Source organism: Girardinichthys multiradiatus, chromosome 22, assembly GCF_021462225.1.
Source record: "Girardinichthys multiradiatus isolate DD_20200921_A chromosome 22, DD_fGirMul_XY1, whole genome shotgun sequence".
NCBI lineage: Eukaryota > Metazoa > Chordata > Actinopteri > Cyprinodontiformes > Goodeidae > Girardinichthys > Girardinichthys multiradiatus.
The window spans coordinates 6,241,669-6,259,065 of NC_061814.1; the positions used below are offsets into that span (position 1 = coordinate 6,241,669).

The window sequence follows — 17,397 nt, forward strand, 5'->3', positions numbered from 1 at the left end:
TTTCATTTTCTTATCAATCATATCTTTTTTTATCATCTTATCATTTGAATTTTTAATTTTTATTCTCTTAATAATTTGTGTTTGTTAATTATTTCATTACCTTTATGCCACTGTAATGTACTTTTAATGTCTTTTTTTATGTACAGCACTTTGAATTGTCTTGCTACTGAAATGTGCTATATAAATAAACTTGCCTTGCCTTGCCTTGCATTGAAACTAGTTTCAGAAAGCTTTAAAATTTCCCTACAGATCCTTGAATATAGTATGTACAACCCCAGTTCCAAAAATAAAGACAGAATACAATAATTTGTCACACTTCAGAAAACCATTCTCAGATAACACAGTTTGGCGCTAAATCTACAAGTGCAAGTTAAAACTAACATGCAAAGAGAAAGCCATATTTCAACAACACTCAGAATTGTTGCCTACCTCTCTGGGCCTGAGCTCTTCTGAGACAGACTAAATGGTAAATGGCCTGCAGTTTCATAGCGCTTTATCAAGTCCGAGGACTCTAAAACGCTTTACACTACAATCAGTCATCCACCCATTTATACACACATTCACACACCGACAGTGATAGGCTACATTGTAGCCTTAGCTGCCCTCAGGCAGACTGACAGAACTGAGGCTGCCACTAGACCCCATGACCACCATCAGCAAGCAAGGTGGGTGAAGTGTCTTGCGCAAGAACACAACTGAGATGGAAGGAGCAGGGAATCGATCCGGCAATCCACCAGTTACAGGAGGAACCCCCAACTAATGCAAAGTGAAAAAGTAAAGGAACCTTCTATATAGTTATCAGCTCAAAGTTCAAAAGCCAGCAGCTGTGATGGTATGGGGTTTGTCTAGTATGTTAATAGACTGGCCTGCCTGCAGTTTAGACCTGTCTACCACTGAAAATGTGTGGCACACTATGAAGCACAAAATACGACACCAGAGACCCCTGGACTGTTGAGCAACTGAAGTTGTTCACCAAGCAAGAATGGGAAAGAATTCCACCTACACAACTTCACCAATTAGTGTCCTAGTACCCTACTGCTGATTGAGTGGTGTTAAAAGGAAAGGTGATACAGTGGTAATCATGCCCCTGTTCCAGCTTTTTTTGGATAGTGATTAAAGCATCAAATTAAAAATGAGTGAAAATTTGCAATAACGATTAATTGTTATCAATTTGAACATTAAATATCTTGTCTTTGTAGTGGATTCAATTGCACACACGTTCAACAGGATTTGCAAATCTTTCTGTTCTGTTTTCATTCACGTTTTCCATGATGTCCCAACTTCATAGGAATTGGGGTTGTAAAAAACAAAAAGTAAAACAAGAAGACTGTAAAAGTAACCTATCGATCCAGATGCAGCAGAAAACTGAATTCCACACCCTTGATTCCAAAACTGATGCACTTTTCAGAACAGGAGAGCAAAAAAATGCCACACATATACTTCAAAGACATGACAGGACCTGATGTTTTACAACATCTGCTTATTTTCCTCATGTTCAGACTCATGTAACACAGGGTTTTTCAATACACCTGCATACATGGCAAGAAAGGAAAGGAGTGAGGACAGCTTAAGAAAGTAAAAAACATAATTAGTTTTATTCTGCTTGTCTTTGTTTTTTTCATCTAATAATATAGTTGATTTCCTTTTCTTTGAAACAGGCTTTCTTGAACCAGCACTGTGGTGAGCTGGTGTCAGTCTGTGAGGCTTATTTAACCAGCATTATTCTCACCGAGAATGGAACCCAGAACCTCAATGAGGACCTGATGGTAAGAACTGACACCTCCAAACCTCACCACCTTCCTCCTAGTGCTAATTAACACGTTCCTTTCGGTCCTAAGCTGTTACCATGCAATAGAAAAATAGTTTAGTGTTGTTTAGTGTTGTCAGCTTCTGCTTATCTAGGACCGGGTTGCGGGGGCAGCAGTCTTAGCAGTGACTCCGAGATTTCCCTCTCCCATGTAAAGAACATGTAAAGGTAACAGAAGTAGAGGGATCAAAGAATAATGTTCAAAAATATAATATCATTCTGTTTTCAAACAAATCATCATGATTGAAGCTTTAGGGTCTGCTGTGATCGTTACTGCTTGTACAGGAAATGGAGAAAATTTGAAGATGATATGTGTTGTGAAAGAAGTGAAAACCTTTCCACTTTGGGGATGGGAACACTTGTACAATCCACATGAAAAGTAATATTTCTAATAAATACAGGAAAAAAGATATGCAAGATAGAAACAGAAGTACAGCAGATATACTGATGCTTTTAAGCAAGACTTCATTGAGGAGAGCAAGTGTTTTGGACATTGCTCAAGACAATGCAACAATTCAATTTCAATTCAATTAAGTTTATTCACAACACATGTTGTCTCTAGGCACTTCACAAAAGTCAGGTACATACATTCCAATTAATCCTAACCATTGAACAGTACAGTTAGATTCAGTTATTTATTCAAATTAGATAAAAAGTTTTTCTATCTAAGGAAACCCAGCAGATTGCATCGAGTCAGAGATTTGTAGCAGTCACCTGGATGAGCATGTAGAGAAAGTGGACAGTCACTGGCATTGACTTTGCAGCAACCCCTCATACCGAGCATGCATGTAGCGACAGTGGAGAGGAAAAGCTCCCTTTTAACAGGAAGAAAACTCCAGCAAAACCAGGCTCTCAAACCCCCAGCCGCGACCGACTGGGGGTTTGAGAGAACAGAGCAGAGACACAAAGAGAACACTGAAGCACTGATCCAGGAGTACTTTCTATGGGAAGGAAAAGTAAATGTTAGTGGATGTAGCTCCTTTAGTCGTTTCACCTAGAAAGAAAGAACAGATAAACTTTGAGCCAGTTTTCAAGGATACAGTCTGAAAGAGAGCACATAATTAGTTACTGTGAAAGGTCAGTCAATTGCCATATCTAGGAGGGAGAAAGGGTTAAACACTGAAAGACAGGGCCAAGTGGATCATTTGTAGAAGGTGAGCATTACGTTGTTGCTAGCAGAAGCTTGGACAATGCCTCTCTCCAGAAAGGTGTCACAGGTAGACACAGAGTCAGGCCAGGTTTAGCTTCTAGGAAGAGAAAAGAGAGAGAACATTAAGTTAAAAACTGAAATAACAGCAAATAATGCAAAATTGGAGAGTAGTGTGAGAATGTAGCGAAGAGGGTGAAAGTGGTCATTATGTCTTCCAGCAGCCTAAGCTTATAGCAGCATAACTACAGAGATAGTTTCAGTTTATTTATTTATATAGCGCTTATTTACAACAATGTCGTCTCAAGGCACCCCACAAAGGGTCCAGAACGGCCTGGGGCCGCAGGGGAGGCCAGACCAAACCACCAAGTGCCAGAGCCTGGCCACCCCAGAACGGGCCACGTGTAGGGGCACTAAGTAAAATAATAAACTGATAAAGTTTGTCCATCTAGAGCCCACTGATGGCCATTGTTATACTAAAAACCACAAGGATTGGGATACCTCTCTCTGTCAGACTGATTATAACCATTGGAAAAGAGAAGGGGTCATACAGGTAGCAGAAATGGAGGGTGTGTTTGCACCTCAAACATAACTGAGCCGGTTTAGGCTAAACCTGACTCCCCGTTACTACATCCAACAGGGAGGGAGGAAGGCGGAGGTAAAAAAATAAGAAAGATAGTTCAGGATATCCTTAGCCACTCTAACTATAAGCTTTGTCAAAAAGGAAAGTTTTAAGCCCAGCCTTAAAAGTAGACAGGGTGTCTGCCTCACAGACCAAAACCGGGAGCTGGTTCCACAGGAGAGGAGCTGGATAACTAAAGGATCTGCCTCCCATTCTACTTCTAGAGACTCTAGAAACCACCAGTAAACCTGCAGTCTGAGAACGAAGTGGTCTGTTAGGAACATATGGAACCATCAGATCTCTGATGTATGATGGAGGGCTTCATATGTGAGGAGGAGAATTTTAAGTTCTATTCTGGATTTAACAGGGAACCAATGAAGGGAAGCTAAAATAGAAGAAATATGATCTATCTTTGTGGACATCCTGATAGTAAAGAATTACAATAGTCCAGCCTTGAAGTAACAAATGCATGGACTAGTTTTTCAGCGTCACTCCTGGATAGGATATTTCTAATTTTGGCAATGTTCAGGAGGTGAAAGAAAAAAATCCTAGAAACCTGTTTTAATATGGGATTTAAATGACATTTCCTGGTCAAAAATAACACCAAGGTTTTTTACTTTATTACTGGAGGTCAATTTAATGCCATCCACATTAATTGATTGACTAAGCAATTTCTTTTTCAAAGATTCTAGTCCAAGGACAACAGCTTTTGTCTTGTCTGAATTTAGAAGCAGACAATTGAAAGTAATCAAAGTTTTTATGTCTTCAAGACATGCCTCTAGTCTATCTAACTGGTGGGGCTCATCAGGACTTAGAGGTAAACAAAGCTGAGTATCATCAGCGTAACAGTGAAAATGTATCCTATGCTGCCTGATAATTTTACCTATTGGAAACGTATATATAGTAAGAGAATTGGCCCAACTACTGAACCCTGTGGTACTCCACAATTATCCCTGGAGTTTAAAGATGATTTATCATTAACATGAAAAAACTGGAATCTGTCAGACAAATAAGATTTAAAGCAGCCTAGCATTGTTCCCCTAATCCTTACAGCATATTCCAGCCTTTCTAAGAGAATATTGTGATTGACTGTATCAAATGCAGCACTGAAATCTAACAGAACAAGTACAGACACAAGTCCATTATCTGAGGTTAGGAGAATATCATTAGTGACTTTCAGCAGAGCTGTTTCAGTGCTATGATGAGCTCTGAAGCCTGAATGAAACTCTTCAAACAGGTCATTGCTGTGTAAATGCTCACACATTTGATTAGCAACTATTTTCTCAAGAATTTTAGATAAGAATGGAAGAGTGGATATGGATCTGTAATTTTTCAAGTCTTCTCGATCAAGTGAAGGTTTCTTAAGTAAAGGTTTAATTACAGCTACCTTAAAAGATTGTGGTACATATCCATTCACTAAGGATAGATTAATTATATCTAAAATGGGGCTGGTAATCAGAGGGAACACTTCCTTCAATAATTTGGTCGGGATTGGGTCTAACATACAAGTTGAAAGTTTAGATGAAGCTAATATTTCTGATAACTCAGGAAGCTCCACAGGATCAAAACAGTCCAAACACAGATCAGGTTCTGCAGTTATTTCCAATGTTGTCTCACTTGCAGAGGATGAAGTATTCATCTTCGGGAGTATGTCAAAGATTTTATTTTTAATAGAATCCATTTTATTTAAGAAGAATCCCATAAAGTCATGACTGCTGAGAGCTAAGGGAATGGATGGGTCAACAGAGCTATGACTCTGTGTAAGTTTAGCAACTGTACTAAAGATAAACCTAGGATTATTAATGAGATATAAGCTGTTCTAGCTTGGTGAAGTGTCTTTTTTTATACAACAGTAGGCTATTTTTACAGTTTAGGTAGGAATCCTCTAGGTGTGTAGAATTCCATTTTCTCTCCAATTTTCTAACATTGTGCTTTAAAGTACTCAGATCTAAATTAAACCAGGGAGCCAGCCTCCTGTGAATAATTTCCTTCTTTTTCAAGGGGGCTGCATTGTCTAATGCACCATGCAATGAGAAAGTAACACTATGAACACAATGTTTGACCAACGTGTAAAACTGAAACATCTTCTGGACAATATTGTGTTAACATGAGAAATGGGGGACTTTAGTGAAAGCCAGGGGGAGAAAAATTAGACTGCCGTAATGACCATATCTTCACTGTGACAAAACATGACAACAAAGGATTAAAAGAGAGACCTGTAGAAACTACACCAACAATTCGGACATGCCTACTGTAAAAACTCCTGTTTCTGTTCATGTAACTGTAATGATGAAAGCACTGAAGAATATTGTAAAACACTGTGAAACATTTATTCCATACATTAAACCAAACTTTAAGCATGCAGTGGGTTTGCCCATGGTTTTTACCCACAATTAAAACTAGCCGTGGACCTGCATGAACTTGAGTCCCCGCTGTGGTATCTACATTCAAGAATCATTGCAGGGAGTATAATAACCACAAAGAGGTCCAAGGAAGTAATGAAGCACTTTATTTACTGCTGAATAAGCATTTACCGTCCACCATGTAGGCTATTCAGTGAAAATGGATAATGACAATGGAGAATGAAGAAGAAATAAGAGACTTGCTGAAAAATAAACATTGAGACTCCAGGATACAGTCCATGGAAAAATGGCAGAAATATCCTTATCCAAATGTTAAGGTGCCTACCAACTGCCTTCGGTCCTCATTGATAGATGTCCAACTGTGAAAACTAAAGTTACTGGATAGCTCAGCACATATAGCTCAGAACATAAAATGCCACAAAAAAATCTTTGACAGAGGCTAAATGCTCCCAGAGGATTAAAAGAGCCCTTGGAAAACAGCTGCAGCCCATTGATAATAAATATAAAACGAGACAAAGTATATTATAAAAGGACAGACAGGGGCGTGGCGCTGATGGTGTAGGGGTTAAGCACGTGACCATATGCAGAGGCTGCAGTCCTCAAAGTGGCTGTCCCGGGTTCAAGTCCCAGACCTGGCGACATTTGCCGAATGTCTGCCCCTCTCTCTACCCCTCTTTCCTGTCTGCCTACTGTCAAAAAATAAATAAAGGCCGAAAAAATATCTTAAAAGGACAGACAGTCATAAGTGTAAAGGTTCAGGGATGGTGATTGGCCAAGATGGGTATAGTAATATTTGTCAAGGATGGAGTCTAGGCTAAGAAAACAGGATGAACCACAAGATAAATGTTGGAAAAAGAAGAAAAATCTCTTTAAAGGATTTTCATCATTGAGTGTTGGGAGCACTGTCAACAGTCAATCCAGCTGTCTTTTATTGGCTGGATGATTTTCATAAGGTGACAGGATTCCTTGCATGTCATGGGTGGGTTAGTTCAGACATGTTCTCAGCTGTCATTCCCAACAACATGCATACAGAAAAAAACCTGCAGACTATTCCTGTGGATCCCACCAGAGCACCACAGCTGGAGGCTCATCTAAAAGACACACATAAACATGTTAAAATCCAAGTTGGACAGATACTTTGGGTAGCAAGACAGAGCTTATGGAGCCTCTTGAAACCTCATGAAGATGTAAGATGTGACAGAATATTCTTTATTTTGAAAGATGTCTAAATAAATGAAAGCTTCCAGCTTTCATGAGGATGTAGTACAAATGATATGAACGCTCTAAATGAGTTTTATTCCATCCAGCAGTCAATAGGAAGGTGTTCTACACATTAGCACATTGCACTGAGCTGTGTAGGACAGTGGGTGATTTATTTGGAGCATGCGTGAATGCAATCATGAACTGATATGATTTTAGATTTAGCACAGTACACTGTAGTGACATGATGTTTGACAAAAAGAACATTGTACTGAACCCTGTAACAGGGATAATGCTGACTGCTCAGTAAACATGAAGAAAAGCACTGCTAAAGTGAGGAACAGCTGTTCTAGCTGGCTCGTTGTAAAGTTGCTGCTCTGATTGAGTGGAAGATTTTCTGTGTTCCAGATAAAGCACCTCCACACTCTGGGCGTGGCCTCTCTTCACTGTCCAGCAAAGGTTGGTAGGAGGACAGTCCTGCTGGTGGAGTCTGTCCTAACGTCACATTCTGAGAAGCTGGCAGGTATGGATGCTGGACATGTCAGCAGCATATTGAACTAAAGCCCATTACTGGTTCTGGAAAACAGCTCTGAGCCATTATTGAAGATCAGTTGTAGGTCCAGGTGTAGACAGATGTTAGCAACCTATTCAATCAATAAAGCCCCAAAACCTACACCACTCTTTAAAAATTAAAATGAATACATTAAATAAATGTTAGTAAATAACTTTTTTTATATTTCTTAAATGTAGATTGCTGAATTAAATAGCTGCCTAGTATGTAAAATCTGCATGTTTTGTAGTAAAACTCATATTTGTAGGTTTTAAAAGAAAGGAAAAACTAAGTAAATAGGTCAGGCAGAGAGGTGCCACGAGAAAAGAAAAGAACTCATTGACGTGTTCTGCCTTCTTCCTGCTGATGACGAACAGACTGTCAGGAGGAGCTGCCAGCATCACTTCCTTTGTCTCACTTCAGAGAAAACTCTCTGCCTGCCAGAATTAAAGCCCATGGAGCGATTGCTTTAGGTGAGCTGTCCTACTGCTCCCCCACTTTCTGTCAAACTACCATTTTGTTGTTATTACATCGTCTGTCTGGCATCAGGGAAGCTGTGTCTGCAGCATGAAGAACTGGTCCAGAAATACCTGCCAGTGTTTGCCAGAGAGCTGGAGGTCAGCACAGAGGTTGCAGTGCGCAACAACATTGTGGTGATAATGTGCGATCTGTGTGTTCGCTACACCAACATCGTGGATCACTACATCCCTAACATCTCTGCCTGTCTGCGAGACGATGAAGCTGTCATCAGGGAGCAGACTCTCATCATGCTGACCAACCTACTTCAGGTATGTATGAGACATTTCTGCTTCCACAGTCTTCCAGTGGTGTTTCTGACATGGTCATGGGATGCTTTTTTTCTCAGGAGGAATTTGTGAAATGGAAGGGCTCCCTCTTCTTTCGCTTTATGATGGCACTGGTTGATCCAGTTCCGGCCATTGCCAGGTAAATTACAACAGAAAGTTTCATCATTCTCTAGAGTATGTCGTTGACAGCAAAACAAGGACTGGTTCAAAGCATCTCCCCAACCCTGTTTCCTGTTACAGTTTGTGTGAATACTGCCTGCTCCACCGTCTGCTCAAGAAGAACCCTGAGATGTTCAACCAGCACTTTATTGAGTGTATTTTCCACTTCAACTCGTACAGCAAACACAAGTCATACAACAAGTTTCCTCAAAGTGAGAGGTACTGATTAAAGATTCACTGATTAGAAATCTGTGGCCAATTTCTGCTTTTTGTCAGGCTACAGGTACCGATTTTAGCTGATTTCCTTTTCCACTCAGAACTACAGGTCCTTCTCAAAAAATTAGCATATTGTGATAAAGTTCATTATTTTCTATAATGTAATGATGAAAATTTAACATTCATATATTTTAGATTCATTGCACACTAACTGAAATATTTCAGGTCTTTTATTGTCTTAATACGGGTGATTTTGGCATACAGCTCATAAAAACCCAAAAGTCCTATCTCACAAAATTAGCATATTTCATCCGACCAATAAAAGAAAAGTGTTTTTAATACAAACAACGTCAACCTTCAAATAATCATGTACAGTTATGCACTCAATACTTGGTCGGGAATCCTTTGGCAGAAATGACTGCTTCAATGCGGCGTGGCATGGAGGCAATCAGCCTGTGGCACTGCTGAGGTCTTATGGAGGCCCAGGATGCTTCGATAACGGCCTTTAGCTCATCCAGAGTGTTGGGTCTTGAGTCTCTCAACGTTCTTTTCACAATATCCCACAGATTCTCTATGGGGTTCAGGTCAGGAGAGTTGGCAGGCCAATTGAGCACAGTGATACCATGGTCAGTAAACCATTTACCAGTGGTTTTGGCACTGTGAGCAGGTGCCAGGTCGTGCTGAAAAACGAAATCTTCATCTCCATAAAGCTTTTCAGCAGATGGAAGCATGAAGTGCTCCAAAATCTCCTGATAGCTAGCTGCATTGACCCTGCCCTTGATAAAACACAGTGGACCAACACCAGCAGCTGACACGGCACCCCAGACCATCACTGACTGTGGGTACTTGACACTGGACTTCTGGCATTTTGGCATTTCCTTCTCCCCAGTCTTCCTCCAGACTCTGGCACATTGATTTCTGAATGACATGCAGAATTTGCTTTCATCCGAAAAAAGTACTTTGGACCACTGAGCAACAGTCCAGTGCTGCTTCTCTGTAGCCCAGGTCTGGGGAATGCGGCACCTGTAACCCATTTCCTGCACACGCCTGTGCACGGTGGCTCTGGATGTTTCTACTCCAGACTCAGTCCACTGCTTCCGCAGGTCCCCCAAGGTCTGGAATCGGCCCTTCTCCACAATCTTCCTCAGGGTCCGGTCACCTCTTCTCGTTGTGCAGCGTTTTCTGCCACACTTTTTCCTTCCCACAGACTTCCCACTGAGGTGCCTTGATACAGCACTCTGGGAACAGCCTATTTGTTCAGAAATTTCTTTCTGTGTCTTACCCTCTTGCTTGAGGGTGTCAATAGTGGCCTTCTGGACAGCAGTCAGGTCGGCAGTCTTACCCATGATTGGGGTTTTGAGTGCTGAACCAGGCTGGGAGTTTTAAAGGCCTCGGGAATCTTTTGCAGGTGTTTAGAGTTAACTCGTTGATTCAGATGATTAGGTTCATAGCTCGTTTAGAGACCCTTTTAATAATATGCTAATTTTGTGAGATAGGAATTTTGGGTTTTCATGAGCTGTATGCCAAAATCATCTGTATTAAGACAATAAAAGACCTGAAATATTTCAGTTAGTGTGCAATGAATCTAAAATATATGAATGTTAAATTTTCATCATGACATTATAGAAAATAATGAACTTTATCACAATATGCTAATTTTTTGAGAAGGACCTGTATTAACAGGTGTAAGGACACCAGAAAAAACCTTTTTTCCCTAATCTCTTGTCATGATTGGCATGATTAGCAGAGGTGATGAGAGAGAAACAAAAACTAATGCCTCCAAAGTGGGATGAGGGTGTTTGTTGCAGCCTGAATGAACAGCAGACATGCCTCTGTAAAAGATGGATTTTTCTTTTGAAAAGCTTTGAACAGCTCTGTGCTTTCTCTGTCTTCATTTTAAACACCCCACCGATAGTGAACATGGTTAACCTTGAGATTTCTCTACTCTGTAACAACTTTCACACTGAAAGAACATTCTTTATTTTATGCATGACTTGGTCAACAGTTTTTCATTGTGTTTCTTTGTGTAGAGAAAAAGTTCAGTTCTCCCTGAAGGGAGCTCAGCACAAGGAGAAGCGCTTTAGGATCTATCGCTTCCTGTTGGAACACTTCACAGATGCCCAGCGCTTTAACACCACCAGCAAGATCAATCAGACCATCTTAGGTAAGCACACTGGTATCGGAGAAGTTAAGCCTTAACTGAAGTCTTAGCCTGAGGGTTGGTTCAGTCAGAAGAATCAGACCTTTTTAGTAGTTTTTCCTTTTTCTATACCAGCATGCTTCGCAGACGAGGAGCTGCCTCTGGATGCAGATGGTGCTGAAATCTTGTCAGAGACCTTCAATGTGTTGAGTCTCAAAGAACTGAAGCTGCAGGCAATTTCAGCACCGGCAGGGGGAGCTGGAGGTGAGGAGCCAGAGGAGGAGAATGTGGCCACCATGACCAAGGTTGTCCTGCAGGTGGCGCAGAAGAAGGTGGTGTCACAGGTCCGAGCACCTCTTATCAGAACTTTTTGATATTCTGCTGATACATGCATGCTGTGAAGTAAAGTGTTGCTCTACATTAGTTTCTGTCTGCTGATATTATCCACAGGTCCAGAAAAAGGCTTTGATTGAAAACACAGTTCCTCTAATTATCAGCCTAAAGAGCCTTCTGGAGCAGAAACGATCCCCTGTCCTCAAAGAGCTTATGGGCTATCTCCAGGCAAGTCTGCTATACTCATTATTGCTTCTGTTTCTTTATTCATCTAAAAAGGGACTTAAAGCCAAGCTTTTAAAATCTAAATGCAGTTTCTTCATAGTCATGAAATTGAAAGAAACTGCAGTGATAAACGCATGATGCATTCCATGTTCTCCCTCAGGTAATGATGCAGGACTATCGTAGCGAGGTGAAGGAGTTTTTTGCTGGAGATGCACAGCTGGCAGCTGAAGTTGAGTTTGCACTGAAGACAGCAGAAAAGAAAAGGGAGATGCAGGAACAGATGCAAAACTGCAGCCTGACGTCAGATGCCCAAACACCTGCTGCAAAGGTCAGAAAGTAGCACACAGGAAGTTTCTGTAGACGTTCAGCAAAGTAACACGTTTCTAACAAAAAAATTGGGGCAAAATGGGGTTACTTGCCAATTGTTCTACACTATTCTGTAAATTCAGAATAGAAATAACAAGCTGGGACATATTAACTATTTTGTTTATTTTGCTTTGACCTCAGAGTCAGTTTCTTTTTCTTGTCTTCATAGCTAAGTCGATCTGTGTGTCCATATGCAGAGTGTGAAATGACCTTCAGCATGCATTATAGCAGTTCACATACTCCAAATCTGAGGCCAAGGATCTCAACCAGGGAGGGTTCAGGATGAGTGTCTCCTATAAGTGAACTAGTTCAAGTACCTGATACACTGCCCAGGACTCTTCACAAAAAAATTATTTATTCCAGTTAGATGGTAATGCACTTGATTTAATGGTCCATCTATGTTTCAGCCCTATGGTCATGAAATACATATGGACCAAAGAAATGAGATCCCAGACAAAAAACACTAAAACACACATTTTTAAGAACTTTATGTTTTAGCAAAACTCAGTGGAATCATGTATGTCTAGTTTGCCGTGCATGTCCAACTGAGAGGTGACCCCAGTTCAGACCTACAGAACCTTTCCTGTGAATGTCTTGGGATCTGCCTGGACAATCTGGAGATTAATCTCAGGATTTCCCTCCTGAACCTGCTACCTCTGCGGGCCAGCCTTGGATAAATGAAAGATGGTGGAGTTTAATGTAACAAGGGGAGATTGACTGGCATTAAGTGGAAATCTTTTAAAAACATGATGAAAGGTCAGCTGAGCTCCTGACTGATACTGAATGCATATTTGCTCTTGTTTCTCCTCAGAATTTGGAACAGAGGTCTCCTGCTAAGAGACCCCTCCTGCCTTTTAACTTTGCCACACCACAGCCACCTCATCCTAGCACCACCTTATCCAGACTGGCCCTGACTGACAGGTAGGTTCTGCTTTTATTGCTCTCACCCTGAGAGCCAGGTGCTTTATTTCATTCAGTGGGAACATTTATTTATTTATTTATAGACATAGATCTCATTGAGACACCAGGTCTCATTTTAAATACCAAACCAGTTTCAAACAAACACAGTATGTGCAGTTTATCAAACTGATTTACTGAAAAATACAACAGAAACGGTCATCCAAAGATTGTGAAGTTCTGGTATGATTTCTTGTATAATTCCGCACTTGAAACGGATAGCTTCTACATGGAAGTTCCAACTGGATTTCACTTAATGATCACTTGACTTATTATTTAAGCATCATGGATGATGAATCATAGTAGTAGGCAGGTGAAAAACCTCAAAAAGAGGAAACATGGTTTTCTTTATGTTTGTGGCTATTTACATTGTATGTAGATTCTCACTGAAGGCATCCAAACTGTGACTGACCATATATGGAATTATGTAGCAAACGGAAAATTTTAAAATAACTTTAAATATGTTTTGTATATTAACTTCCTTAAAGCAGCCATCCTTTGCTGTAATGACTGAAATATTAACCTTTGACCATCTCTCTGTGAACCTCTGGGAAGTTCTTTCTAGACTCTTTGGAAATCGCCAAGAGAGCAAAGCAGTAATCAAAGCAAAGAGCAGCTATTTTAAAATGTTTTTACTGTTTAGTTATTTTATACTTTTTGTTTACTACGCACTACCATGTGTGTTCATTCATAGTTTTGTTGCCTGTGGTGAGATTCTACAATGTAAATAGTCATGAAAATAAAGAGATCCATTAAGTAAGACAGTATATCTAAAACGTTTGACCGGTATTGTATTACTATTTGTATTTTTTCTTTGCTGAATCTTAGCCATTTTATACTTTAACCAAAGTAAAGAAGAGTTTTAGGCAAGGCAAGTTTATTTATATAGCACATTTCAGTAGCAAGACAATTCAAAGTGCTATACATGAGAAAAATACATAATAGGAAGAGTACATTACAGTGGCATAAATGTAATTTAATAATTAACTAACACAAATAATTAAAGAGAATAAAATGAATAACTAAAATGATTAGATTAAAATGATTAGTTAAGAGTCCGTGTTTCCGGAGTGACGCGGAATGCACCACACTACTCAGGTAAGTTTAGCTAAACAATCAAAAGCAGTATAGGGCTTACCGGCTGTCTTACATAGTTTTTTAGTGAGCACTTTGCACAGTCCCTTTGATTGCAGAGATCTTTTCTACAATCCCTTTTTCTTGCACTACAAGTGCTACAAGCATTGCTTAAACTACTCGCACTGCGACCTCTGTAAAACATCAGTTGCTGGTCCATCCCTGCACATGCACTGAGTGTCCTTAGATTGACTCGGAGATTAGTTCCACCGGGTCTTCCCCACTGATAGACGGGGAGGAGGGATAACCAGGTTAACCATTTAACCAGAACAATGATGCTTTCTTCTTTGTCTTAAATATGTGTAAGATCCTTTACTTCAGTGAAGCTGTAGAGTTTCAGGTCCTGTTGAACTTTGTTCCTAGTAGGAGCATTGTAAAAAAGTTTATGTATGTACTGACGGAATACTGAATGTATGAAAAACCCGTGAGCGCAGGCTAGAATTACTGTGCTTAGGTGACATACAGAGTTATACTCTGGTAGTAAAGCAGTATATAGAAATAAATTATTGCAACAGTCAATAAAGAAAAGTATGTGATTGTGTATGTTGTTCTTCATCAGGCGTTTGTGCCCATCCAGGCAGGAGGAACAGAGTCGCTCGAAGTCTATGACTCTGGAAAAAACGGGTAAGAATCGCTGAAACTATCAAGGAAGAGCACATCAACTTCTTCCTATGAAATAAAACCTGATCGGACAAAGAGCTGCTGAGTCTTGGTGTTTTCTCTCTTTTCTTACAGCTATAGTTAAAAGAGGGGTTAACGACAGAGCCTTCAGCACCCCAAAAGGTAAGAGTCCTCCCTCTTCCATAACTCCATTGTTTGTGCTTCAGTCCAAATGTTCAGATAACAAACCAACCTTTGAACCCCTTTACTGGATGTGTTTTTGGGAGCTGAATATTTGAACCTTTCTCAGGTTTCAACATCAGCCTCACATTTAACGAAGGACTAAGTGCGATCTTTAGTGACCAAGGAGCAAGTAAGCTTTTCCCTATTTTAAAGTTTCCCTATCTAAATTAAGCTATTTTTATGTTTTATTGTTCACAATGAATAGAAGGGCAATCCCCATGGTTCAAAACTCCTCGCCTTGTGTGTAGAGATGTTTTTTTCTGTTGTTACAGGTCTTAGCAGAGAGTCCAGTGTTCTGCATGTGAGATCAAATGAACAACCGTAAGTCTTTCACTTTCCCTACTATACCATATAGAAATAACCAGTAGAGAGAGATTTTCTTGTGGTTATTCTTAGGTACAGAGCTATGGAAAGTATTTACCCTTTTACAGATTTCTTTTATTTCTATGCCTTTATCTTGCTTAAATGCTTCAGACCACCAAACTATTATTAATATCAAAGATAACTGCTTTTTATAGTTACTCAGGTTTTTTAAATGCTGTTATTTATTAAGGTTAAAAATCTATCCAAACCAACCAGGCTCTATGTAAAAAAAAAAAAGTACTGTAATCACCCCCTAACCCTAATAACTGGTTGTACCACCCTTAGCAGCAACAACTGCCATCAAGTGTTTGAATGCATGAGCTGCCTGTAGAAGGTAATGCCACAGCACCTTAATCAGATCTAAGGCGAAACCTTGATTAGGCAATGCTGCAATCCTTGATTATTATTGATCCATTGCGAGCTGGACTTGTCCTGCTGCATAACCAAGGTTAGATTGTGCTTAAGATCACAAACTGATGGTAGAGCTTATACAGGTCCTTCTCAAAATATTAGCATATTGTGATAAAGTTCATTATTTTCCATAATGTCATGATGAAAATTTAACATTCATATATTTTAGATTCATTGCACACTAACTGAAATACTTCAGGTCTTTTATTGTCTTAATACGGATGATTTTGGCATACAGCTCATGAAAACCCAAAATTCCTATCTCACAAAATTAGCATATCATTAAAAGGGTCTCTAAACGAGCTATGAACCTAATCGTCTGAATCAACGAGTTAACTCTAAACACCTGCAAAAGATTCATGAGGCCTTTAAAACTCCCAGCCTGGTTCATCACTCAAAAACCTCAATCATGTGTAAGACTGCCGACCTGACTGCTGTCCAGAATGCCACTATTGACACCCTCAAGCAAGAGGGTAAGACACAGAAAGAAATTTCTGAACGAATAGGCTGTTCCCAGAGTGCTGTATCAAGGCACCTCAGTGGGAAGTCTGTGGGAAGGAAAAAGGGTGGCAGAAAATGCTGCACAACGAGAAGAGATGACCGGACCCTGAGGAAGATTGTTGAGAAGGGCCGATTCCAGACCTTGGGGGACCTGCGGAAGCAGTGGACTGAGTCTGGAGTAGAAACATCCAGAGCCACCGTGCACAGGCGTGTGCAGGAAATGGGCTACAGGTGCAGCATTCCCCAGGTCAAGCCACTTTTGAACCAGAATCAGCGGCAGAAGCGCCTGACCTGGGCTACAGAGAAGCAGCACTGGACTGTTGCTCAGTGGTCCAAAGTACTTTTTTCGGATGAAAGCAAATTCTGCATGTCATTCGGAAATCAAGGTGCCAGAGTCTGGAGGAAGACTGGGGAGAAGGAACTGCCAAAATGCCAGAAGTCCAGTGTCAAGTACCCACAGTCAGTGATGGTCTGGGGTGCTGTGTCAGCTGCTGGTGTTGGTCCACTGTGTTTTATCAAGGGCAGGGTCAATGCAGCTAGCTATCAGGAGATTTTGGAGCACTTCATGCTTCCATCTACTGAAAAGCTTTATGGAGATGAAGATTTCATTTTTCAGCACGACCTGGCACCTGCTCACAGTGCCAAAACCACTGGTAAATGGTTTACTGACCATGGTATCACTGTGCTCAATTGGCCTGCCAACTCTCCTGACCTGAACCCCATAGAGAATCTGTGGGATATTGTGAAGAGAACGTTGAGAGACTCAAGACCCAACACTCTGGATGAGCTAAAGGCCGCTATTGAAGCATCCTGGGCCTCCATAAGACCTCAGCAGTGCCACAGGCTGATTGCCTCCATGCCACGCCGCATTGAAGCAGTCATTTCTGCAAAAGGATTCCCGACCAAGTATTGAGTGCATAACTTTACATGATTATTTGAAGGTTGACGTTTTTTGCATTAAAAACACTTTTCTTTTATTGGTCAGATGAAATATGCTAATTTTGTGAGATAGGAATTTTGGGTTTTCATGAGCTGTATGCCAAAATCATCCGTATTAAGACAATAAAAGACCTGAAATATTTCAGTTAGTGTGCAATGAATCTAAAATATATGAATGTTAAATTTTCATCATGACATTATGGAAAATAATGAACTTTATCACAATATGCTAATTTTTTGAGAAGGACCTGTAGTTGCATCAACTACAGCAGGTTGTCCAGGTCCTAAAGCAGCCTCAGACCCTCACCCTACCAC

General features: G+C 40.4%; 1 protein-coding gene across 2 annotated transcripts in view; it reads left to right on the top strand.

The window, feature by feature from the left end:
* Positions 1-17,397, top strand: part of ncapd3 (non-SMC condensin II complex, subunit D3) — a 66,151-nt gene that overhangs the window by 45,192 nt on the left and 3,562 nt on the right. Inside the window, exons 20-34 of one of the 2 annotated variants that reach the window (XM_047352476.1) lie at positions 1,659-1,766; positions 7,548-7,662; positions 8,067-8,162; positions 8,239-8,477; positions 8,555-8,634; positions 8,736-8,873; positions 10,901-11,034; positions 11,146-11,354; positions 11,461-11,571; positions 11,729-11,896; positions 12,746-12,855; positions 14,585-14,649; positions 14,761-14,808; positions 14,936-14,998; positions 15,141-15,189. In XM_047352476.1, the coding sequence (XP_047208432.1) occupies positions 1,659-1,766; positions 7,548-7,662; positions 8,067-8,162; positions 8,239-8,477; positions 8,555-8,634; positions 8,736-8,873; positions 10,901-11,034; positions 11,146-11,354; positions 11,461-11,571; positions 11,729-11,896; positions 12,746-12,855; positions 14,585-14,649; positions 14,761-14,808; positions 14,936-14,998; positions 15,141-15,189 (1,733 nt within the window). The remainder of the gene's footprint in view (positions 1-1,658; positions 1,767-7,547; positions 7,663-8,066; positions 8,163-8,238; positions 8,478-8,554; positions 8,635-8,735; positions 8,874-10,900; positions 11,035-11,145; positions 11,355-11,460; positions 11,572-11,728; positions 11,897-12,745; positions 12,856-14,584; positions 14,650-14,760; positions 14,809-14,935; positions 14,999-15,140; positions 15,190-17,397) is intronic. The other variant, XM_047352478.1, reaches the window with a different exon arrangement.